The sequence below is a fragment of the Plecotus auritus genome (genome assembly GCF_963455305.1).
Source record: "Plecotus auritus genome assembly, chromosome: 11".
Taxonomy (NCBI): Eukaryota; Metazoa; Chordata; class Mammalia; order Chiroptera; family Vespertilionidae; genus Plecotus; species Plecotus auritus.
In genome coordinates this window covers 30,932,741-30,959,506 of record NC_137777.1, presented here as the reverse complement: position 1 = coordinate 30,959,506, position 26,766 = coordinate 30,932,741, and the positions used below count along the sequence as shown (strand labels likewise).

The 26,766-nt window shown below is 43.5% G+C and overlaps 1 protein-coding gene across 2 annotated transcripts in view; it reads right to left on the bottom strand.

Annotated features, from left to right (window-relative positions):
• Positions 1–26,121, bottom strand: part of LYN (LYN proto-oncogene, Src family tyrosine kinase) — a 102,587-nt gene extending 76,466 nt beyond the window's left edge. For both annotated transcript variants that reach the window (XM_080646242.1, XM_080646243.1), the window contains exon 1: positions 25,729–26,121. In XM_080646242.1, the coding sequence (XP_080502368.1) occupies positions 25,729–26,074 (346 nt within the window). In that variant the 5' untranslated portion in view covers positions 26,075–26,121. The remainder of the gene's footprint in view (positions 1–25,728) is intronic.
• Between the last annotated feature and the right edge of the window lie 645 nt (positions 26,122–26,766).

Sequence of the window (26,766 nt, the reverse complement as noted above, 5' to 3'; positions counted from 1 at the left end):
AGCTGAATTCAACTGAACAAGATGAAAATCACAAGGGAGGCTGAAAGCAGGGACTTTTTTTTTTTTTTAAATATATTTTATTGATTTTTTACAGAGAGGAAGGAAGAGGGATAGAGAGTTAGAAACATCGATGAGAGAGACACATCGATCAGCTGCCTCTTGCACACCTCCTACTGGGGATGTGCCCGCAACCAAGTTACGTGCCCTTGACCGGAATCGAACCTGGGACCCTTCAGTCCGCAGGCCGACGCTCTATCCACTGAGCCAAACCGGTTTTGGCTGAAAGCAGGGACTTTTTAAAAGTAAGCAAAACAGTCTTTTTGATGGAAGCTGGTAGCCCTATTGTGAAGAAAATGCATAAAATTAGACTGAAAACTGTCTAAACTGGAATGTGCAATTAAAAATGGTACAAACTGTTTATCAGGAAATGGAAGTTGTTATCACTTATAACTCTATTTTTGGCTTTCAGGCTCAGGAGAGGGACAAGGGGCTGCTCTTAGAACATCTGTGAACCAGCTAAAAAGCAGTAGGCCATGTCTGTAAACAGCAACATATGATAACCCCTCCCGCTATTTCCCCATCATCCTTACTCCTTGGAATTGTGGGGTTTCTGAAGAAGAAAAGTGTGAAGTTTTGGTTTCAACTTCTCTGAGCTGCTTGGAGAGTGAAATATTTGCAGTGGTCATCCAGGCCCTTTGGTGTTCTTTAGATAGACCCTTAGAAGGCAGGACAGGAAGCCACAGGCACAGGAGGAAGGCAAGTGCCTAAGTCACAGGGCGGGTGGTGGGAATCCATACGCTCACTCCAGCAGGAAAGAAGAAAAGAGACACCGCATGCATGTTAGATAGAAGCAGATGGTTCTAGGAAGTCCTACTAAAAGCTCCCCATTTCGGGGTTCTAAATTCTCCCATAGTTTCTTTTCCCATTTTACAGATACAGTTCTGAAAGATATGGGCACATATTTTCTTTAGGAAAAACTTGGAAATGTGCCAAGCCAAGTTCTGACACGGGGACCACTTGGTGTTCAGCACATTTTCATGAAAGCCTTACATGGATGCCCGGAAAACAAGGATGAGCAAGGCAGTCTCTGCCCTCAGGAGGACAGGGAAGAGTGGGAGAAACAGGCAGATCAGTGCTCATGCTGATGAGACGTGACCGGTGCCACAATAGAGGCATGTTAGACAAGCTTCAGGGCCCTGGAGAAAAGCAGACAGCCTGAGTGTCAGGGTTGGCTGAATTCACGTACACACAAGGTTAATGCCTCAGTCACAGATTCATTGGACCTCACCATGTGACATTATTTTTAGTTTTCTTTTTTTAAAACTTTTATTTATTGATTTGAGAGAGAGAGAGAGAGGAAGGGGGGAGAGAGAGAAACATCAATTTGTTGTTCCACTTATTTATGATTTATGCAGTCATTGGTTGCTTCTTGTCTGTGCCCTGACCGGAGAGCGAACCCACAACCTCGGTGTATTGGGACGACACTGTAACCAAATGAGCTACCCAGCCAGAGCCTAGTTTGCTTTTCTACTTGCGGTAAAATTTATATGCAGTGTTCTGGAGATGGATGGTAGTGATGGTTGCACAACAATGTGGATGTACTTAATGCCACAGTACACTTAAAAATGGTCAAGATGGTAAATGTCATGTTATATACACTGAGTGGCCAGATTATTATGATCTCTGAACGCATAATAATCTGGCCACTCAGTATATATATATTAGAGGCCCATGCATGAATTCGTGCATGGGTGGGGTCCGGCCAGCCTGGCCAGGGGGAGGCAACATGGGCGGTTGGCCGGCCTGCCTGCTGGTCGAACTCCTGGTAGAGGGGACAATTTGCATATTAGCCTTTTATTATATAGGATATACACTGAGTGGCCAAATTATTATGCGTTCAGAGATCATAATAATCTGACCACTCTGTATATTTTACCACAATTTAGAAAAAACAAGAAAAATAAAATTTGATTAACCACAATTTAAAAATGTATATACAGTGAAATACACAGCTCTTAAATGTTCTGAGATCAGTTTTGATCTCTGTCTACAGTTTTGATCTATGTCTATCTCCTCCTTCCAAAACAACATACAGAAAGAACATTCCATCACCTCAGCAGTCCTCTGGGTCCCTTTCTAAGCCACCCCTCCCTGCAATCACTGTTCCTGAACTTCCTACAAATGAAATCATACAGTATGTATTGTCACCATCTGACTTATGTCACTTACTGTAATGTGTTGGAATTCAACCAGTTGTGCACGTATCAGTGTCCTTTTAAGTCCAGGTAGTATCTCATTTGATTACTATATCACCCAAATGTATTAAACTACTCATCTGATAACAAATATTGGAGACATTTCCAGGGATTTTTAAAAAGTTTACTATGAAAAAAACCGTTATATACATCATTGTACACATCTTTTTGTGGACATGTTTTCTTCTCTTTTTGTGTGTGTGTAAATACCTAGGGGTGGAGCTGCTAAGAGGTGAGGTAGATGTAAGCTGAATTTTTTAAGGAACTGCTAAAGGGTTTCCTGCAGTGGCTGTCTCCCCGCATCCTGACCAGCATGTCAGCCTTATTATTAATTAATTAATTAGTTAATTAATTAATTAAAATCCTGACCCAAGGATATTTTTTCCATTGCTTTTCAGACAGAGTGGAAGGGAAGGGGGGGAGTGAGGGAGGGGGAGAGAGAGAGAGAGAGAGAGAGAGAGAGAGAGAGAGAGAGAGAAGTGGGGAGTGAGAAAAACATAGATGTGAGAGAGACGCATTGATTAGCTGCCTCCCACACACCCCTGAACAGGGCCAGGAGATTGAACCTGCAACTGAGGTATGTGCCCTGGACATTGAACCTGAGACCCTTTAGTCCTTGGACCAACATTCTTTTTTTTTTTTTTTTTTTTTTAATATATTTTATTGATTTTTTTACAGAGAGGAAGGGAGAGGGATAGAGAGTTAGAAACATCGATGAGAGAGAAACATCGATCAGCTGCCTCTTGCACACCTCCCACTGGAGATGTGCCCGCAACCAAGGTACATGCCCTTGACCGGAATCGAACCTGGGACCCTTGAGTCCGCAGGCCGATGCTCTATCCACTGAGCCAAACCGGTTAGGGCTGGACCAACATTCTTAACCACTGATCAACTGACCAGGGCTTTTTTTTTTTTTTTCTTTCCAAATGGAGAGTAATAGCTCACTGAACCACCATGAATGATTCAGGAAGAGGAAAATACCCCTAGGAAAGGGTTACTGGTTTCCTCAGGACTGCTCATTCTCCCACAGGCAGGAGGGCTCCCATCCCTGAGTCAGCTGGAGTTGGAATGGGAGTTCAATTCATTTATTTCCTTTTTTTTAAAAAAAAAAAAAAAAAAAAGCACCCTCACATACTCTTTCACAACCAATCCTGATAAGGAATTCTAACAGATGGCGAAAGAGCAGCTCAATTTCATTTGCCTAGAGTTTGCAGGAAAGACCTCACCATCCCAGCCCTCTAATGAAAGAGATGGCCCATTTCTGAGCATATCAGTCAACCTGCTGTACGTAAAAAGAAGAAAACAATACTGAATGATGAGTTATGATGGAACTATGTCACTTCCTGGTTTCCTGCTGCATACTCCTTTCCTTTCCAGTTACTTTGCAGAAGTCACGATGAATTGGGCAACCCGAGGAGCTGCCGGAGCCTTGTCCAGACCCCTTGCACATGTGAGACGCTCCAGGCCTGGCTGTGAGATCCCCAGAGCCCGAGAAGCTCTGTGTACCTCCACTGGCTTAGAACACAGCTACGACAATGCTGTTTTGGTGAGTAAGGGTGTCTCATCAGGTGGTGTGTCCCTGTCCCATTCCAGACGTTTCTCAAATGCATGGGCGAGGTTGAGTAGAGCAAGCACTCTAGCCCCAGGTAACTATCCACCCTCCTAACTGGTACCCATGTGGCTGTCTTTCCTCAAGGGGGTGGTACCTTGAGGTCACCTTTCTAGCTAGGCAGCTATTCTGGGTGCATATCAGACTAATTCATTGATCTGAACAGGACCATCCTAATTCTGAAGGTTTCTTATAATAGCCCAAAGATTCTGCATTGGCTGGATCTAGTGAAATGGTTCTCAACCTTGGTACACAGGCAGAATCTCAGGGAAAGCTCTAAAAAGTACTGATAACCTGGACTCCCCCCCCCACACCCCCATTCCCATTTAATTGGATGGGATGCAACTTGGGCATGGGTGGTTTAAATGCTCCCCATTGGTTCTATTGAGCAGCCAGGGTTGAGAACCACTAGAAAATCCCTACACTACAACCTCACCCACTTTTGGAAAAAAAAGTCAAAATCCAATAGTGTTGGGAACCTTATCAAATACTGAACTCCATATCAAAATTTAAATCATAGCAATGGAAATGCTTCAGGCTCCCTGCTGGTTAACTGCCACAGTAATTATCCTATAATTCCATGCTCTGATTCAAGGGTGTGTGTGTGTGTGTGTGTGTGTGTGTGTGTGTGTGTGTGTAATTATCCACTGCCAGCTTAACCCTATACCTAAATTCAAACAGAAAAAAATGCTCAGGAGAATTAAATAAAAGCTCTGATTGATAAATAGAGCCCATGATTATAAATGCATCTGCTAGTATGCAGTAAAGTCAACTTTCATATCATATTTTTGCTTCTGTAAATGTTATTTTTTCTAAATCATTTGTTCTAAAATCTGATAGACAAAATTAGAAATTATCTAGTCCTGAATTTGGTTACACTATAGACATAAAGAAAACAGTAATATTTACAAATTATTAGCTTTGGGGTATATTTTATGAAAAACATTATTCACTCATACTTACTTCAGGTTTATCAATTATAACACTATCATTTTTCCTTTATTTCAAGAAACACTCCACCTTATTGTTTATAGCCACCTTTCAGAGAACAAATATTTTATGATTGATAAAACAATGCTACTTCAGGTTGAAAACCTCAAGATCTTCATGAAGGGCAAAACACTAAATTCTAGATAAACAAACAATAGGCAGACTAATCATAAGAAGAAAACAAATCACTTTCAAATGGGAGGGACTCAACGAATTCCAATGTATCCAGACTGGAATTTCTATCAACACAGAAATAAAAAGTACAGTGAAAAACAGCTTCCTAGACCATTTATCCCCTGATCTTAAAGGTAAAACTTGGAACAGAAGAAAATTTCCAACCTGTTCATTCCATGAAACATGGGTAGTCAACACATTAGAAGTAATTCAGTTCATTATTCTTCTCTTGAGCTGAGGTTTAGTTTATCGTTTCCAACTTTACTCTGCCTCTTGCATACAGAAGCCTAAATAATTTTAATTATTCCCCACTAGCTCACTTTGTTCTTGACGACTTGAAATAAATACCCCAAAAAAGGGCTTCTCTCTTCTATCTGCTCTACTGTGAAGACACCATCCTAGTCATATAAATCGGTAAGTCCTCACTTAACATCGTTGATAGGTCTTGGAAACTGCAACTTTAGGCAAGATGACATATAATGAAACTAATTTTACCCTAGGCTAATTGATACAGTCAAGAGTTAAGTTCCTACAGCCTATTTCTGGTTACAAAAACACCACAAACTTCTAAATAAAGACCCCAAACACTTCTAATGTTAGACACTAATATAAACTTGAGCTATACATTTAAGAAAGATGAATAAAAACAAGTAATAATAATAAAATGATTCCAATTCAGGGTCCCAGTACCTGCGACCAATCCCAGGGATCAAGGCAGGATGCCTTTCATCACAGGGCCACTCACACCCACACTCACTCATGGGGACAATGTAGTCACCCAGATTCACCTCATGTGCACATCTTTGGGGTGTGGGAGGAAACTGGGGTACCTGGATAAAACCCATGCAGACATGGGGAGAATGCGCATGCGCCACACAGACAATGGCCCTGGCCCAGAGTCAATGTTTTTATATTATTATTATTAAATCAATGTTATGATGAAAGGATGTTACTGGAGGACCTGCCATAGAGAGATTTTTTTTTTTTTTTAATGATGATACATCATCTCTGACTCAGTTGGCTCTCTAACTGCCAGATTCCTTCCTGTGTCTATGCAGCAATGAATCTGTCACTCCCTGGGGTAGCACATTAACCTAAATCACAGTCCGAATGCCCCATCTGGCCTAGGTTCTTCTCACCTGTTTACCTTTGGTTGAGCCAGGAAATGCAACTAGGTCAGGGATAGGGAACCTCAGGCCCTTGGGCAGTATAGCCGGAGAAATCATTTGGTCTGGCCCTGCCAAGGCATTAGGGGTAAGTTAATTAAATGTTTGACCAAATATAGCAGCCTATTTTTTAAGTTGATAATTTTGTATGGCCCTTGAATAGGTAATGACTTAGCACAAGCTATTCAGCTGGGACTTCTCTCCTTGCTGCATCCAGCTCAGCCTTGGAAAGATCTCCAATGGTCAGTCTAGGATGGGCAGTGGTTCTGTGGCCCAAAGGTTCTTACAGGTCTGGCAAAAGGCCCAAACTGTTCATCAACGGGATTTATTTAAGTGCATCCCTCCATGTTCCTTCTGAAAAGACAAAGACTTTTGATACAAGACTCGCTAGCTCCACCCCCAGCCCCACTGAAAGCAACAGTGACCTAGCACCTCTGCCTGAAGCCAAGCCTTAAGCTGCCATATTTGGGAACCATTAGTCCAGGATGATCACTGGAAGTGGATCCAGTTAGGCCACAAGGTGTACAAAAAGGACCCTGCATGAGCCCCAGAATGAGAGCAAGGGCTGACACTAGCATTAAACAGCTCCTTTCATGTTCAAGTCAATGTCGAAACACCTCCACTTACATCGACTTGGTCAAGGCCAGAGAAAACTGGGGTTTTGTTTAGAGTCACCTGACACGCCAGGAATGAAAGGAAGTAGAGGCCATCCTAATACATTTTCCGTTTTAAAGGAAAAGTTGAAATCTTATCTGTTTTTCTTTTCACTTCTTTTTAGAAAGCTATCATTCAGAAATGGAAAGAGCCTATGGAGACATCCAGTCATGGAGTGCCCAAGTACTGAGCAAAAGGCAATGGCCTTTTCACACTGCTTCCTGGGGATTCAGTTGGTTTACCTCAGGCATCTACACGCATTGCTGCAAATGCCGAGGAAAAGCGAAGGGGAATGAGCTGAAGATAGCTGCGCAAGTCACCTGATCTGTACATTCTTTGCCTGCTGTCCTACTCTTTGCCATTGCTCACGTGTTACTTATAATCTTAACTTTTCAAAGTCCAAGATCTTGTAGCAGTATGATAAGGTAAAGAGATATCAAAAGGTTACTATTTGTCCTTTTTGTTTGTTTGTTTTTTACCCCTTAATCCTCAGCAGAGGATAAGTTCACTGATTTTACAGAGAAAGGAAGGGAGGGACAGAAGGAGGGAGGGAGGGAGGAGAGAGCGAGCGGCCTGTCATTGGGCAAGTCAATTAACCTTTATTTATGTGCAAAACAAAGATGATAACTGTACCAATTTCATAAGGTTCTTGTGAGCATTAAATGAGCAAAAACTTATCAAGTCTTTAGAATAATGAATGATACACATGTAAGCTTAATAAATGTGTGCTGCACCATATTTATTAATAGTCTCTCAGGAGCAATCATATTGTCCTGTGTTTACATTTAAGTTAATGTATAACATCAACTTGATAAACTAAAGTCAAGAACTTTACCCTGCACGTATTATAATCATGATTTTTTTAAAATGACCTTTTGAAGTTAAATAAAACACATCAGCTTGGGAGTCAAGCTGCCTTAGATTCCATTTACTTAGTAGCTAAAGGAGCAAATTTATTTACTATCTGAGCCCTGGTTTCCTTTATTAATAACAAGAATGTCAATAACACACCCTTGTGGTTTTTAGTACATTCACAGCATTTCTTTTTGGAGTGATGAAAATGTTCTCAAATTTACTTTGATGGCTGCACAACTCTGTGAATGTACTAAAAACCACTGAATTATATACCTGAAATGAGAGAATTATCTGGTATGTGAATTATATCTCAAGGAATTGGTCACCTAACAAAGGTCACACATTCAATAAATGATTGCTATTTTGATTATATTTTCTGTGAAAAGTAAATTACTGCCTGATATAAAAGTGAAACACATAATAACTGTGGTGGCATCATTATAAAATTCCTCCAATTAAGAAAGAAAGTAGCTCTCCCTTCTGTGCCAAAACTAATTACTCCCTGCTCCCTTTTCTCCTTGGTCCTCGTACATCAGTCTTTAGTCTAAAGAAAACTATTTCATATTGGATCCCGTGGCTCATCATTAGCTAGCCTTCAGTAAGACTGTCTGGATTTTAGGCCCTAAGGGCCAGAAAGTTCCTTTAGCTCCCTACGGAGACCACACATGGAAAACTTAAGTCCTCCTGGTGTGGGTTCCTCCTTTGTCCATCGTTCACCAAACATTTTTGCCTTCTAGTAGCACACTGTGCTTCTAAGCTTCAATAAGAATTTCAAAACATAGTGCTGGATAAAGTCCAAGTGAGCACTGAAGTTCAGACTACCATAATCTTTTCAGAAAATTCCATATAGTTGCACAGAATAAGTTCCCTAAAGACCACGATGGCCCCTAAATGATTACTTTAGCAAAGAGAAAAGCAAATACTAAATATTTGTTAAGCCTCTATTATGTTTCAAGTACATCCACATAAATAATCACAGCTAAACTTCAAAAGACTTTCTTTTATTCATTGTTACGTAACAGATGGCCGCAGGGAGACTAGGAGAAGTTAAGCGACTTGCCTAAGATTATATCCCCAACAGTGGGAATTCATACCTCCAAATGTGGAGCCAGGTCACATGATTGGGTCCCTCTGTCCATCATCCCTACATGACATTGCCTCTCACAAAGAACAGATTTACTAAGAAGTACTGACTCAAATGATCGTATTTCACCTGATGCTTGGGAAAGCCTATGAGAAGCTATGAACCTGTCCATTCCCTAGGTGGGGGAGCTGGGGCTCAAAGAGAACATTCCTCAAGGTAACCCCGGGAATCAAGAGCACCACCATCACCCCAGACAGCAAGGAGCTGGGCAGCAGAATGCAGCAGAACAAAATGCCCACAGTTTATCCTCAAAATTTAACTCAGCTTTCTAGGATTCCCTCCCAAATAACTTCCATTCCAGTATGACTAACTCTGCCCTTTACCATTTTGGAGGATTCTCATGGAGAGGACCTTTAATTTGGTGTGTGTGTTTTTTTCCTTATTCTTTGCAACTTTATTGTCTTCTCCTCAAACTACCAGGCTTATTTGTCACTCTTTGTGCAAACAACATGAATTATTACATATACCAAATTAAGCAGAGAAGGGTGGGGGTGGGTGGGTTAAGAACAGCATAAAGTGAAATGCTAACAGCATAGGATATATCAGTGTAGGTAATATTCCAAGGCTCCATCGTTTTGTTTTGTTTTTAAGTATAAGATCTAAAAGAAAATAATGATTTTGAGTATCCTCCTTGATAAAAGACACAATAAAGTCCCCACTTCCAACAATATTAAGCTTTATAGAAATTGCATTATAAACTACACCTCACCTGCAAAGTTAAATTAGTAAAACTGGAAACTGTTCAGTCTGGGAAACATCAAAAGCCATGCACAAAATATGGTCAAAAACAGTTGCCTGGAATCTATAGACAGACAGTAGATTAGTGGCTGCCTAGGGCAAGGAGGATGTGGGGGTTGGGAGATATGGGGAGTGACTGCTAATGGGTACAGCATTTCTTTTTGGAGTGATGAAAATGTTCTCAAATTGACTGTAGTGCTGCACAACTTTGTGAATGTATTCACTCAATTATATACCTGAAATGAGTGAATTATGGTAATGTGAATCATATCTCAATAAAACCATATTGTAAAAAAGATCACATACAGTATGATTTTATTTATATTACATTCTGGAGAAGGCAAAATTAAAGGGACAGAAAACAGATCTGTGGTTGTCAGAAGGTAGGGAGTTTTTGTTTTGTTTTTTGGAGGGGGAAATAGAATTGTTCTACATCCTTATTATGATGGTGGTTAAATACATCTACATATCTATTTAAAATTATAGAAATATATAGCCAAAATTTTAAGTTGATAAACAAAGAAGTTATTTCTTAAAATCAAATCTACTTTTATTTAAATTTTTGTTACTTTTTTCATAAGAAACAATTGTTTACTAATCTTAAAAAGTTATTCTGATGGTCTAGAGTGCTACATCCATATACTAAAAGGATTTTGGAATAGTTTGGGGTACATATTAAGCAGTAGGTTTTCCATTAAACTAGGGGAGAAACCAAGGTAGAGGAAGCCAATACGAGAGAGAGACAGTGGGGACCACCAGTTGGACTGTTGTTAGAACTCGGGGTGCAGTCAAGGCCCTTGTAAGTGCCACAGGTGAAGTTAGAGGTGTGTTCAGCATCTGAAAAGCTAGTTCCTGATCTCAGGGTGTTTTTAACTTAGTAAGACCTTAAGCACAGTGTCATTTATTATTGTATTGAAGAGGGGGGAGAGTACTATCTAAGATATAATAGCGAAAACGTTACTTTCCCGAATCGATAACCTGAATTGTCACTTATGTGGCATGATAAGAGTCACATGAATCAAAACTCTAATGTACTAATGTTTGCTCCTCATCTCCTTGTCAGGAGAAAATTGGCCAGGATTGCTATGAGGTCAATCAGAGGATACACGTGGACGTGGAGCCTGCAGAAAGTGAGCTCTCCAGTCTGTGCACGGCTCTCCATCCAGTAAATCAGACTGCAATTATTTCCCTGAGGGTGGAGGATGGGGGGAGAGGGGGATATTTACCTGGAAGCCAGGGAGCCTGGGGACACAGCTCTACCAAATTAGGCAAGGTTTTTATTCACTGTTTCTTGATCTATAAAACTAGTTTTTTTCTTAATTGCTTCACCTCTCATGCTTAAGGATTGCCTACTAATAAAAGAAAATATATTCCCACCCTGACCGGTTTGGCTCAGTGGATAGAGCGTCGGCCTGCAGACTGAAAGGTCCCAGGTTCGATTCCGGTCAAGGGCATGTACCTTGGTTGCGGGCACAGTGGGAGGTATGCAGGAGGCAGCTGATCAATGTTTCTCTCTCATCGATGTTTCTGACTCTCTATCCCTCCCCCTTCCTCTCTGTAAAAAATCAATAAAATATATTTTTTTAAAAAGAAAATATATTCCCTTGCCTTCTGCAACATTTTATAAAGAATGAATCTGCATCTGATATGTACACCAAGACTCAGTGTTACCCAGGACTTGGGGTGAGGTATAAATGAATCCAATCAAAACAGTCCAGGGGTACCATGAATGTGGAAGGGGGCAGGGACCCTCCATCTCAAGAAAAGGCAAAAGGTACTAAAGTTGAACCCAAAACATAGTCCAAAGTGTGTCTTGAGTTAGATTTCTCCAATATCTCTCAGGGATATTACCTCACTTAATCCTTGCAACAACTGGGTGAGATGTGAGACAGGCACGTTATTATTACTGTCTTATGGATTAGGAAAATGTGGCCAGGTGAGCTTAAGGAACTTCATCTAATGCCGCCCGCCCCCAAGACTAGTACATGACAGAGCATGGCTTAAAGCCTGACTCTTCATTAGTGACTGCATTACACTGCTCGCAGACACCCAGTGTTCATCCGGAGCCACGTGCTTCTTACCAGCTCCCCTACGTTTCTAACGCACACCCTACGCTCTTCAGCAGGGTAAGTAAGGAATCCAGCTAAGCTGTTTCCCATCTTTTCTTTTGGTATTCTCAACTGAGGCATGCACATCTTCATGGGAAAATTACTCTGCTCTGGTCCTTGGTCTAATCCGTTCCTCCCTCCATTCCCAGGATTCGCTCCTTGTTCAAATCTGTAGCATCCAGCAGTGAAAATGCAGAGATGCCAAGCATCAGAAACTGTGGCTTCAGGAAAATTCAACGGGGGCGGTGGGCAGTCACTGCCTCCTAGTTATTCCTGACCTTGATCTGATCACAACTGAGACCTTTTCACAGAAAGAAACACCTCGGTACTCTGCTGCCTGTGTGTGTTCATCCTGCCTATGAAATAGAAATGTCTACTCCTCATTTTAGTTTTTCAAATATTTTAACTTCCTGAGTATATACGGAACAATTCTGCTATTGAGAGCTAATGAATGTGACTGCAAGCCCTACTCATGCATATTCATGACCAGTGAGGATCCAAGAAATGTTTTCTGAATGATGAATAAATGAAGCATTACTTCATGGATTAATAAATTCCACAGGTCAAACCATGGCTCTCTCTCACCCCCAACAAAAATAAATGTCAAAACTACATGAGGCAGAACAAACAGTCAGTAATAAAGATGCTGTGTTCCTTCACATCAGAAAAGGGAGTCCTCCCTGACTGAGGAAAATCATGACTGAATGCACAAAGCCAGTCAGTACTTTCCGTGTCTGTGCACAGACTGGCTCTGTGTGCTGCAGCAGGCAGGATGTTTGATTACATGTGGGCCACTGGAAACCACCCTTATCACACCCACATTTACAAATTTGCATTTATAAATACACTTAGCTATGCAGAGATGGGTAAAAAAACAAGCTATAGATGGCTACTGCCATCTAATTTTATTAACTAATGGTTGAATGAAAGCTATTTGAGTAAGGCTCTGATCAAGCTCACCTGTGAGAATTTGAGCACCTGAATACCAGCGTATAAAACAGGACAAGGACCTAGTCTCTGCCTGCATTGCAGTAATTCAACACACAGAGATGCCTGGGCCAGCCAAACCCACAGCCTGAAAACCTGTTTATCTGCCAAACCAAATGGCTTTGTGCTGCTTTTCAATCTCTTACACTTTATTATTACAACGCCAACACTGGAAACTAAACTAAAACTAGGAGCAGGATGGTAGGAGCCTTTGAGGAGAGAGAGTGTTTGGGGGTGCCCAGGGGGGCAGTGGGTGTGAGCACCATTCTGCTTTATGATCTGGGGGTGTTACATGATGGTTTGCTTTGAGTTAGACTAGTCTGCTTTCTGTCATTAGCCATTTGTATGTTATACTCATATTAAAGGGAAAAAACACCAGTATTGGGGAAACTCTTTAAAAACTCCCCTTTAACCCCACCAAAAATATTCTTTCCTATTCTATAATTTAGAATCAGTGAGTATACATGGCTAGAAATAACAGAATTGTCAAATCAGAAAGCATCTTTTAGGGCCAATGAATTCAACTTTTTCTAAAATGTCCTGTAAGAGATTCACTTAGACAGTGCTTACAAACTTCCAATGACAGAGAAGGACCCCTTCATACTCGAGCCAACAATGATGGTTAGAAAGCTCCTCCTTGTTCTCTAATCCACAAATCTCTACCTTTAAAATTCTCAGTGATCAGACTGTCTCTCACACACACCACAGTCATTTCAATATCTTGTCAGCCATCAATCCACGTGGCCCTGTAGTAAATGATACAGTTAAATAAAGACCCTATGCCTCAAAAAAGTGAACACCAGTCAGCTTGATGGGCTAATCCCCAGGTCAGAATAAGGGGAATTTATCAAACTTAATAAAATATCTTCTAGACCACTCTCACCTACTTGTACACATTTCTGCTTATTGAGCAACTTTTAAAAAATCATTCTTAAATTGTGATTTAAAAAAGCATATCAATTTAGATCTAAACCATCAAGTGTGCAATTCAGTGGCACTAGGGCACTCATATTCTTGTGCAACCATCACCACCACCCACCTCCAGAACTCTTTTTCTGTAGCAAAACTAAAAGTGTAAACCCATTAAACAGTAATTCCATTTTCCCCTCCTCCAGTCCCTGACAACCACCATTGTGCTTTCTGTCTCTATGAATTTGACTACTCTGAGTACCTCATATAAGGAGATTCAGACAGTGTTTGTCCTTTTGTGGCTCGCTTATTTCTCTTAGCATACCGTTCTCCAGGTTCATCCATGTTTTAGCATGGGTCAAAATCTCCTTCCTTGTTAAGGCTGAATACTATTCCATTGTATGGATACACCATATTTTGTTTATCCATTTATCCATTGATAGAAACTTGAATTGCTTCTACCCCTTTGCTAATGTGAATAACGCTGCTATGAACATCAGTATATAAATGTCTCTTTGAGACTCTGCTTTCAATTCTTAGGGGTATATATCCAGGAATGGAATTGCTGGATCATATGGTAATTCTACGTTAGTTTCTTAAAATATGTTTTTATTGATTTTAGAGACAGAAAAAGAAAGGGAGAGAGAAGCATCAATCAGCTACCTCTGCACGACCCTACTGAAGATTGAGCCCGAAACCCGGGCATGTGCCCCAACCAAGAACTGGTGACCTCTTGGTGGGTGGGATGATGCCAATCAACTGAGCCACCTCGGCCAGGGCCATGTTTAAGTTTGCTTTTTTGAGGAACTGCCATACCATTTTCCATAACAGTTGTACCATTTTACTTTCTCACTAGCAGTGCACAAGGGTTCCAGTTTCTCCACATCCTCACCAACACTTATTTTCTGCTTTTGTTTGGGTGGCTGTTTGGTTTTGTTTGACAGTAGCTACCCTATGCAACTTTCTTTTGATAATAACAATAACAATGACTACCACTAGCCATCTGCCTCACGTGTGGCTAGCTCTGAATCCATTGCACATTGCACCGTGTAATCCTCACACGCAACATTTGAGGTTTAAATATAGGGCCCTGAGGCACCTTGCCCTATTGCTATGTTGGGACAGACATGGAATTTGATTCAAATGTGATTAACTTCATTTCCTGTGCTCTAACCACCCCACACACTGCCTCCCTCCCTACCGGAAATGGTTTCTATGCACTGATTCAGGTGCCCAGGGATCTCCTGAGCAAGAAGGTATTGTCCCGCCCACAACCACAACAAATTAATTTGTCAGCCTTCTGGGCTGTGAACAGCCCAGAGAGATTAGAGTACAATAAACTCTTGTAGGGAAGGAACCCCATACTTAACAATGTTTATGTTTCTTCCCAAGCACTCACTACAAAGCCTCACACACAATACACATTTAAAAATAAATTACGGTTACAGAAGCCCAATTATCAGCATTAATGCCACGCCAACTGTGTGACTAGAAGAAACACAGAGTAGACAGCCTCATACCCTCTGCATTACAAATTAATAATCAAGATAACTTGTATTTCCTTCTAAATTCTTGACTCTTACATAAGGTTTTTTTGTTTGTTTGTTTCTTTAACCTTCATCTACCCCTAACTTTCCTTCTCTCCTCCCTCCCCCACTCCTTTGCTGCTCATATCTTAGGACCACCTTTGGAACAGTACTTTGCTTTACTGATTACTGTCCAAACCAAAGAACAGGAGCTTTTGCTCAGTCAGGGCCACTTATAGATGGAGATGGGGAAGACTTCTGCTGAAACTTCAGGGGAGACAATGAATCCCAAAATAAACTGGTTCTGTTAAGACGAGAAGTGGAGTAATAGTTGTTGGGTGGGAAGCGGTCAACAATATTCCTGTACATCCCACACTTAACAGCCACAGTGAATGGCTAGTCAGTCCAACAGTAGCTGGCTTCAGATATATGAAAAGAGGGCCAGTGGGCAGAACTAGAACCAACAGGCAGAAACTACGGAAATAAAATAGTGTAGCATGAGAGAAAAAGCTTTCTAATACCCATAGGTATCCAAAAATTGAAATGAGCCACTTTGGGCAACAGGAATATCCCTGTCACAGTGCTTCTCATACTGTGACTTCCATCACCTGCATTAGAATCACCTGGGGTAGACACTAACATTTGGGATCCAATGTTCAAGGGAAAGTGACTACCTGCTAAGGACTATGTGTAAAATACACCACCAAAATCTCTTCCTTCTATAAGATTCGATGATGCTAATGTTGGGTACCAGGTAGACAGGTGATGTCAAAAGCCTAGCAGTTGACACCTGACACCAGAGGAGGCAAGTCATTTGTTCAATTGGATTGAATAGCACTACCTTAGTTGAAAAGTTACAACTGGACCTAACTGGTTTGGCTCAGTGGATAGAGCATCGGCCTGCGGACTCAAGGGTCCCAGGTTCGATTCCGGTCAAGGGCTTGTACCTTGGGTGCGGGCACATCCCCAGTAGGTGGTGTGCAGGAGGCAGCTGATCGATGTTTCTCTCTCATCGATATTTCTAACTCTCTATTCCTCTCCCTTGCTCTCTGTAAAAAAATCAATAAAATATATATTAAAAAAAAAGTTACAACTGGAGCAACAATGCAACATTTGAGAGACATTCACCAAAGCATTCAGAAATATTTGTCTACTATACTCTTGAAAATTATTGACTTGGAGAGGAATTTAAGGAAAATTACAATTAAATCCTCAGATAGTGGTTATCTTAATTTATTTAAAACTTTAAAAATAACTGAAAACCAAAAAGCAGGCAGTTATGGAATTAAATTTGGTAAAATTTCTTTTTAATATATATTTGACATCCATTACACTTTAAACAATTCAAAGAGTCAATGTGGTCCAGAAAGACAAAAACCAACTCTTACAGTGTGTATTTGATTATACTGATTACCATAAGACAACATTAATTTGAAGCTAGGGATGGCATCCATTTCTATATTTGTCTGTCACTCTCCATATTACGAAGCCTCTCATTATTTAAGGACGAAGTCCATCCCTGTCACCCAGGCCAGGGGAATCCTCACCTTTCTGGAATCCCCAGGCTCTTTCACAACCTTTGCACTTTCCCTTAAGGCCTCCAGCGGGAGAATTCCTTCTCCCCCTACCAGACTCTGCTCCAGCATCTTGTCCTCACTATGGCCACCAGCCCTTCCTTCTGCTGGCAGAGCACTTTGTACTGTAGGACAGCATCGATCACACTCTGAAGACCATGTTTATGTCTCCATACCCCCACTATTTCCAGCATCTTTGGATGCAGAGACCATCCTGTTGACCCCTGTAACCTCTGGCAATTTCCGGTACCTTGTAGGCAGATCAGAAGTTCAACTGACCAAACACCTGAGCCTCTAGTAAACAAACGCTGTGGTAAGTAGGATGGTTTATGATTGACTCCCCCACCAGACTCTGAACTTTTCCCTGACTACTTCATTTTATAAACATTTTACTTACTCCAGTCGACCCTTGAACAATGCTGGGGGTGGGGGTGCTGACCTCTATGCAGTTGAAAATCTGCATGTAAGTTTTGACTCCCCCAAAATTTAACTACAATCACCCCTATTAATATCTGTGAGGGATTGGTTCCAGGACCCCTGGAGGATGCTCAAGTCCCTTATATAACATGACACAGAATAATGCATACAGTTGGCCTTCCCTATCCCCGGATTCCTAACTGCAGATCAAAAATACTATTAATCCACAAATAAGTAGACCCATGCCATTCAAACCCGTGTTGTTCAAGGGTCAACTGTATGTTTGTTGATGGAAGGCATGAACAGAATTTCTCCCCTCTAAGAGGGAAGCCCACAGTCTAGTAGTAAAAACAGAATCCTTTTGTTGCATGTCTACAATGTTCCAGAAAAAATATTAAGAGGTTATATATTAGCTTTGTTAATCACCACCACAAAAACCTGAGGAGTGGGTATTATTATCATTCCTATATAATAAAGATAATATGCTACATAATAAATATAATATGCTAATTAGACCAGATGGCAGAATGACCTTCTGTAACGATCAGTGGGCCAGGCTGCGAGGGCCGAGACCCTTGCATGAATTGCATGCATCAGGCCTCTAGTCATTTTATAAATAAACTAGAGGCCCAGTGCATGAATTCATGCATGGGCGGGGTCCAGCCAGCCTGGCCCCAATTGGGGCAGTTGGGGGCTGGACCTGTCAGAAAGAGGAGACAGCGGGAAGTTGGCTGGCCGGCCTGCCCCAATCGGGGCCAAATCAGGGCCGGGCTGGCCGGGGGGGAAGGGCTGCGGGCAGTAGCTGCAGGCCTTACCCCTGATCAGGGTGGGGGGGCCCAATCGGGGATGGAGCTGGCTGGGGTGAGGGGCCTTGGGCTGATCAGGGTGGTGGGGGCTGATCAGGGGCCAGTGGCCAGGGGGAGGGGCTGTGGGTGGTTGGCTGGCCAGCCCCTCCCCCTGGCTGGAGAGGGCATCATAGCCCTGTGGGGCTGGCCGGCCAACCTCCCACAGCCCTTCCCCACAGCCGGCCCCACACCCAATTGGGCCAGTTCGCTGGCCGGAGCGGGCATCATAGCGACCAGTCATTCTGGTCATTACAGCATTCCTGTAGCTGGCTTTTTATAGATAAATGGTGAGAATAAGTAACTAAAGTCACAAGCACTGGAGCCTAGGCAGGAACTCAGACCTGTCTAACTTGGAAGCCCATTTTCTTTCCACTATATTATACTATCGCCTCTCAAATTTAAAATTAATAATCAGCACTGGTTATTCATGTATTAATTTTATTAATAATGTTAACAATTGATTTATTAATATTATTAAATAGTAATAATAGACATCAAATACAGTAGATATTAAATATGCTAAATCTGATCACACAAAGTAATTACCTGCATAATTGAAAATTATGTTATTTTGACCAAATATTGCCACTCTTAATAATGGTGCTGCTTTTAATAAATTATTTTTATATAGCAAAGGCAGAATTCCAACACTACAGTAAGCTGCTGCTTTACAACATAATCTCCTTCAAAATAAAGAGGAAAATACTAACCCCAAGAAACTTAGCCCTCAACTCCAAATTGCTTACTTCTTCAGTAGTGTTGCCATCATCAAAAAGATACAGATAAATGTTTGGGCAAGATCAATACCACTTAGGACACTTATCAAGTTCCTCGTGTTAATCTCTGTGGAAGTCCCTGTGGGTTCCTCAGTTAATCATCCACCTATTCAAAGCAGTAAGTCATGCTCACTGTCTGTCTCTTCATGATTTATCACCGTCATAAATACCTGATGATGAAAAAGTCTAGGCAAGAAGCTGACTGTGAAAAATAGTCTTCCCACTAAAAGGCTCCAATGATTCCCCTTTGTTTATTTGATAAAATCCAAAATTTAGTTCTGGACAAGGATCCTCCATGCCTTGAACAAGGGTCCGCCATGCCTTCTGACCACATTGCCAGACCGAGTTCTCTGGCCTCTGAATGATCCCTGCTCCAACTAAATACCAGAAGTGGACTGTTTTTTAAGAAAATATCCCTACAAATCCTGGCCAGTTAGCTCCATTGGTTAGTGTCCTCCTGGTATGCAGGTTCCATCCCCAGTCAGGGCATGCAAACAATTAATGCATAAATGAGTGGAACAAATCGATGTTTCTCTCTCTCTCTTCCTCTCTCTAAAACTAACTTTTTAAAAAGATTAAGAAGAAAGAAAATACCTCTATTTTCAATACACATAGCACATTACATCCTCCAGAGGCGGTCTGCTTACAACTCTACCCACACAGATGTCACAATAGCCACTTTTACTCCAAAATTTACTGATGGTGCCTACATTTCTTCTGCAGTCACGATGGCTCCACATCTTGTTCATTATACTGCTGTTTTAAAGTCATGTAAGTAACATTCGTTTTTATTAAAAAAATAACAGGTACCTAAGAAAAAAAATCAGCACTCGCCCATCCCTCAGAAATATTCACTATTAAAATTTTTGTATAAAAATTAGTGATACGCATAGCTTACAGATTGTGTCCTACATATAAATATTTCATTTCGGAAATGGTATTATATATTATTTAACAGTTCAGGTTCAGCTTTCAAAAAATATCTCTCATATTAGTAAGTGTAATTTAATACGATTTTAAGATACCTACAAGGTATTCCTTTGTAGAGATTGTCTTAATTTGTATTTGTTTAATAAACTTCCTCGTGAACTGGAGCTTGTGGAATCGCTGGGCCTGCCTCTGTACGCTTTAAATTCTGACAGATCTCACAAGCTGGTCTCAAAAGGACTGTTCTGATCACATTTCCCAATAACCTGGAGGAGGGGCTCTTCCACTAAGCTTTTTTTTTTTTTTCCCATACAGAAAAATGTGCATTTGAGCACAAGGTCAAATATGTTTTGGAATTTGGCTTGTGGTCAAAGAGTTTGAAAGCCACTGCTCAGTCCCAACAATTTAACCACAGGCTTATAGCTTAAGTAATATTAAAGACAGCCCCCCACCTACATTGTAGTTAGGATTATGAAATTACTAGGTTGCCTACACACTAAAGGATTTCAAAACATCTACTTAAGAGTTTCACAATGGTTTCCATGATGGGGAATTTCAAAATGTACATTCTTCTGTTGGCGAAAACTCAAACATGGCCACCATGGGCTTTGCCAGAGAAGGCTCTACACTGATGACTAGATTCATTCTTTTTCTCTCTCCCCCTCCCTGCCTGCCCCTTTCTCAAGGGCAAACAGAATGAACAGAGCAGAAGGTGGCAGAAAGAAGCCTACGGAAAAAGCAGTGCTGGTGGTAAGAAAGGTGGGGCTGCAGGCAAATGACAGGCCTGGTGCCTTCGAAGCAGGAGGAAGTATCACTTCCTCGCCGCCTCCTCCCTGGGGCCTCTCTCAGGCCTCTCGCTGTAGTTCTGCTCTCCGTGACACGGCTTCCCAATGGAAAGCAGAAGTGGTCCTCCCTCTCCCCACGTGGCTCTAAAACAAGCTTCTCCATTCCCCTCCCCTCTGGGGGGGCTAACGTTTACAGGAAGAGTGGAGGCACCCAAAGGCCCAACACCAAGAAGATGTCATTGCTCTAGTTGGGGGCAGAACGAATCCAGACCTGTCTCTCCAATCTCACTGTGCTCTCTCACCAGCACAGAAAAGTGGGCCCAAAGCAGCCATGATAGCTCCCAGCCACCTGGTGTACCAATAGAGAGAGGAAGGAGACTTGGGGAAAAGCTTCCAATCGGCAAAGAGCTTCCGACTGGCATGGATTATGGTCAATAAAGAGTAGTGAGAGTGATTCTAGATGTTCACAGAAAGGTGGGAGTGTCGGCAGCCCAGCAATATCTGACTTTAAAGTATGAACCTTAAAGACCCCCGGAGCTACAGGAATGAAGCCTTCTTCCCAGGGTCCTACAGCTCAACAAGGGCAGAGCCTAGAGCATTAAGAAACACCCTCTCAAATGGATTCTGAAAATGCACCCTATTTGTGTAACTTTATGGAATTTCTATATCTTAGCATTCTAAAAAATGAACAGAGCTACAATGAGACTAACCGAAAATCTCTTCCCTTATATGGTCCACTCCTACCATGTCAATTCAACTTTCGAGAAGTAGCTTTGTGGCAAAGAAGGAAAGTTGACAGCTTATTCAGTACTTCGGGGAAAGTGAAGTACAAGGATGAAAGACAAAGGCCATTAGAGGCCCCTGCAGGGCAGCATGGACGAGCCTTTTAACACATCATCCCAAGTAATTACGTCAACTTGCAATTCTAAATTGCAAGAGAGCTCTTCCAGCTAACTTAAGCCAAAGATGTCTAAAAGAAGGTCCCAGTCTTTCAACTGGCCTGTTCCCAAACCTCGAATTCCTCCATTGGCAGATTTCCACATTATTTTCTACACTTGGGCTTCTCCCCCAGATGGGAACTTACTCAAAGGAAATTTTAGAAATGATGGTAGAGTGAACTCAACATTTTAGAATTTAAGCATCAGGAAGCTAGGCAGCTGTAAGAAAACTTTCGATATTTCTGACTAAAAAAAAAACAACCCAAAAACAAAAAAAAACACAACTTCCTCTTCTATGTCCTAGTCTTCATTGCAATCTTAAAAGATGGAGGCAATGTCTATCTATCTATTGGAGCTTGGGCTTGGGACAGCACTTTGCTCATAGAAGGTGCTCAACAAATGGGGTGCATGTTTTACTGTGTATCCTATAGGCCCTGTCTCCTTTATAGCTTCACCCTAGATGATGCTCTCACTGATACAGGGGTGGACAAAAGTAGGTTTACAGTTGTAAGTATGTGAAACAGTTTATTCTTGTATTATTATTTATTAATTGTTGTATTATTTTCCATACGAACAACTGTAAACCTACTTTTGCCCACCCCTGTATAACAACCACGTAAGGAGGCTCATTGAGAACAAACTGGAGGGAATTCCTTTGCAAAGTATTATGTGGGCACTTCTGCATTAACCGATAAGCACCGGATGGTAGCCAGCGGAACTGCCCTGCCACCTTGGCCGGAATCAGAGATCTTCCCTCTCCAGGCAGAAAGCCGTGGGGAAAGCACAGAAGCTCAGCTTTCCATTCCAGCTTAAGAACCCTAGTTGGTGCACCTGCTCATTTGTCCTGAGGGGTTAGTTAAGATAATTACCAAGTGATGGCAGAAAATTACCTGTGATGCTGTTTTAAAAATGTATATTAGGCTGGTGTGGCTCAGTGGTTAAGTGTCAACCTATGAACCGGGTGGTAGTGGTTAGATTCTGGTCAGGGCACATGCCCGGGTTGCAGGCTTGATCCCGGGCGGGGGGGGGGGGCATGTAGGAGGCAGCCAATCAATGATTCTCTCTCATCATTGATGTTTCTCTCTCTCCCTTCCTCTCTGAAATATACATATATATATATATATATATATATATATATATATATATATATATAAAGAAAAAAATGGTGCATCTGTTAAAAAAAGAATTTTAGAAAATAAATAAATAAAAATGTGTATTAAATGATAAAATAATTCTTTGCTTTTAAGTAAATGAGTACCTACTACAGGTCCAAAGGTAAAAAAGGGGGAGAAGCCCTAAAGTTGGAGCTAGAAAATATACCTACCCTGTCCAACAGTGCCACTTAACCAGATCTGTGACCTTGAACATGTCACCAAACTTCTTTTTCTATATCTGTCCCTGCCAACCCTGGGGGGCTGGGAGAGTCAAATGAATTCAGAGCTCAGGAAGGCTTCAGAAGCCTGGGTAAGCAAAAGATTTGGCACCATCATTGCCCAAGAAGTGCCCAAGGGAGGACTAACATGTCATCGATCAATGCTCCCATAATGATTGTGGTGATCTTTCAATAGTAATACTATCCATGTCTGAGGATCATTGATATCAGCAGAGTGAGAGAGCTGTAACAATGTTCCATGCTCTGCATGTGTACACACTGTATTCTTATTTATAAAGACTTAAAATTAGTATGGGTTTATGGATAATACAGTTTAAAATTATTAAACGACAACTCCATATATGCATTTGAACCAACTGGCAACTCAGATGTTTTGGTGATTGATTTCTGAATACAAATATCATGGAATTTTGTAAAAGGCTTTGAAAATCATTGATTTGCAAACCATTGAAAATCATTGAACTACTTTGCTGCTAAAAGAATGCCATGGAATGAGAGGGGGCAAGCAATATCACAAATTCTCCACATACCTTTCCAGCACCGATGACTCTAAGATAAAGTGGGTCTGGTCTTTTTGGATTGGGCAAACAACTTTTGCAGTCTATGTCTTTACTGCAGATCAAGCCCCCTCTCCAGGTAATACAGCAGAATCCCCAGTCCTGCGTGGAGCTTTCCACTTAGAGCACTAGCACTGGGATAACTTAGCAATCCAAAAAGTCCCTCAAATCCTCATGTTAGAAACCAGGACAGAGGGCCAGTAGGCTTCAAAGGCCTTGGGAACCCCAGCCCTGTTCCTTCTGCCTTGTGCAGGACCAGCAGACTGCCTTCCATTCCTTCTTCTATATCTGCAATCTCAACTATGTGACAGGCTCCAGGGCTAGTGTTTCCGTACAAGACAGATAAAGCTGTTGTCAATGGAGCTTTCTTGTAGTTGCTAATATTAGACTAGACACATGGGGCCAAGTCATACTCAAACTCTGATTACTGTAATAAAGGAAATACTGGCTGAATTAATGTCCCAAGTAACATATCCAAAACCACAGCTCCGAGACCCAAACTCAGGTTTCCTGGCTGCTGTTTTCCCTTACACAGGGCCCTCCACCCTTCACTCAGAAAGAGGATGACCCTACTCGGCCTCCATAGAGGCCCAGTCACCAAAAGCCTCATGTGATCAAATTATATTTCTTCAAGCCTCGAGACATCCTTACCACCAAATTAAATCCGGCACTATAGCCATAGCCGGTTTGGCTTAGTGGATAGAGTGTAGGCCTGCAGACTGAAGGGTCCCAGGTTCGATTCCGGCCAAGGGCACATGCCCGGGTGTGGGCTCCATCCCCAGTAGGGGGCGTGCAGGAGGCAGCTGATCAATGATTCTCTCTCATCATTGATGTTTCTATCTCTCTATCCCTCTCCCTTCCTCTCTGAAATCAATAAAGAAATTAAAAAAAAAAAAAATCCGGGCACTATCTGAATCCCACCCTTTTCCAGCAGAACTTACCTTACTCGGGAAGGGCTCTGAGTGCTTAGTAAATGCCTGAAGGTCAGTGCCTACTCCACTCCACACTGCTGGAGGTGTTCCCAGTACAGAGAGGACACCCCTGCCCTCCAGATCCCTACAGCCGGCTGGGGGCAGCCTACATATCAAAAGTCAGTCACACACCCTATTGGCTAACTCTTAGGGTGAACCAGACTCCTGGTCCTGCTTTTGGGACAGCAAACCTCTGGTAAATTAAGCAGACTTACCAATAAGGCCATGTGGCTGAAACAGACAGATTTAAAAATCATCAAATTGCAAAGAACCAGGGAGCCTCGTTTTTTATGGTCAGAATAAATTGCAATAAATAATAGCGTCACTCATGAAATGCCTAGGACGTGTTTGGGGCTTTATGTGCAATAAACGGCTCAGGAGGTACATATGTTCTCCTAAAGACAAGGACACCCAAACAGGGAATTTCACTCATAGGCCCAAGTTCACACCCAGGAACTTGCAAGGCCTGCATTCAACTCGGGTTGCTGAGATGGTAAAAAAGTTGGATGGTAAAAAATATATACACACACACACACACACACGCACACACACGCACGCACATTTGGAGACATGATCACAGGATCGCTGGCCAGGCGGGCTATTAGAAGGCACATTGCAAACGCACAATTATCTTGACACAGTCGGTCAAGATAACGCACGCAGGGAAGTGGGAACTGACGCTCACCCTCCCCCCAAGGCGAAGCAAAGGCAACCCCTGAATTCTAAAAATAACTTTCGTTTCCTCTTGGAGGCGGAGGCACCGCACTGTCGCTCTGCAGGCCGAGAGGCGCCTCGCTCAGCGGGAGGGTGCCCAGCTGCCTCCGCCGCAGCCCCTCGACGTCACGCTCCGGCCGGCGCTCCCCAGGAGCTGCCAGCGGGCCTGGGAGAGCGCCCTGGGCCGAGCCCCACCCCTTGCCTCTGGGGACCCAGGACCCAGAGGGGAGCCCAGATTGTGCAACCAGAGGAGTCCCCGCCAGGGTCCCCGCCAGGATCCCGACCGCGCGCGCGCGCCCCGTCTCCGCGTGGAGAGGGGCTTCCCCGCTGCGCTCCGGGATCAGCCGGAGCTGGACTGCATCCGGCCCTCCCCTCGGGTACCCGCCAGAGGGCCCTGCGGTGAGCCCGCCCCCGCCCCTCCCACCACACCTCTGCGTGGCCCTGCGGCAGAGACACCTGCGGAGCCGCCCGCCCCCGCCTCCTCACCACCCCCTTCCCCCCGGGTCCGGTCACCCACAGACTGAAGTCATCTGGTGCCCACACCGCGGGACCTGGAGCCAGGGCGGCCAGGGAGCGACGCGCGCCCCTGGCTCCCGCGGTCCGAGCCGACCGACCCCACGTCCAGGGCCGACCCCAAGCCCCGGACTCCCTCCAGTGGCACAGCCGCGGCCCCCGCTCTGTCCACCGTAACGTCCCTTCTCACGCCTGGGACTCACCAGCTCGCGGTGGAAGTTGCGGATCGGCGGGGGCGGTGGCCGCGGCGCTCCACGGTGACTTGAGTTCAGAGCGGGGGACGCGACGGGGCGGCCCAGCGGGGCCCGCGGAGAGAGGGGCTGCGGGCCGGGAAGCGAGGACGTCCTGCACGGCGAGGGGCTGCGGGCTCGGGCCCGGCGTGGCGCGGCCGCCCTGCCCGCCGTGCGGGCTGGAGGCTGCAGCGCGTCGGGCCCGGAGGCGCCACGGCCAGGAGCGAGCGGCGGGCGGCCTGGCGCGGCGAGAGAGGAACTGACTGTCGCTGGGCTCGGCCGGGAGGTCCCAGCTACTTCCTGGTGCTCGGATTTGCATACTGCACCGGGGGGCGGGGAAGTGACCGTTTGGCCTCTACCCAAGGCTTGGATCTTTGGTGTGGCCGTCGCGCAGAGCTTTGCAAGCAAAGAAACCTGGTGTCCCCGGGTGCAGCTTGGGGAAGTGAAGCCGCCTCGGGCCCAGCGTTCTCCTTGAAGAGACAGAAGGATTTTCCAGGGAGACCCTCTGGAGTCTTGGCGTCCGCGAACCTCTTGAGTTTCCTTTCCTTGTCTTCCAACCTACTCTCCAAGGTGTTAGGAAGTGGGGTGCCCCTGGAAGCAGAAGGGGCGCACTCTGATCCCTTAGAGTTCTGTAGAGACGGTAAGATGCGCCAAGTTGAAGCTAAGCTCATTGAATTCTTAATCAGTATAGAGTAAGCTCCTTAAGAGTGTACACTTAAGGGGATGTTCAGTGTATTGATGGGGTGCGGGGGCGGGGGGCGCAAGGGGCTGTGGAGGTAAATGGCCTGGCAATTGTTTCCTCAAAACTTCGGCTTCCCCCCGCACCCCCGGGAAAATGGAGGTAAGGATGCCTACCGCGCAGGGTCACCAGGAGGATGAAGTGCCTTCTGTAAAGGACTCGCAGTGTGCCTGGCACACAGTAATGGTCACTGTTATTCTTCCATTTCTACTGTCTTTGTATCCCACATGTAAACATTGTGTTTTGGCACGTGCCGGTTGTGCCAAAGAATG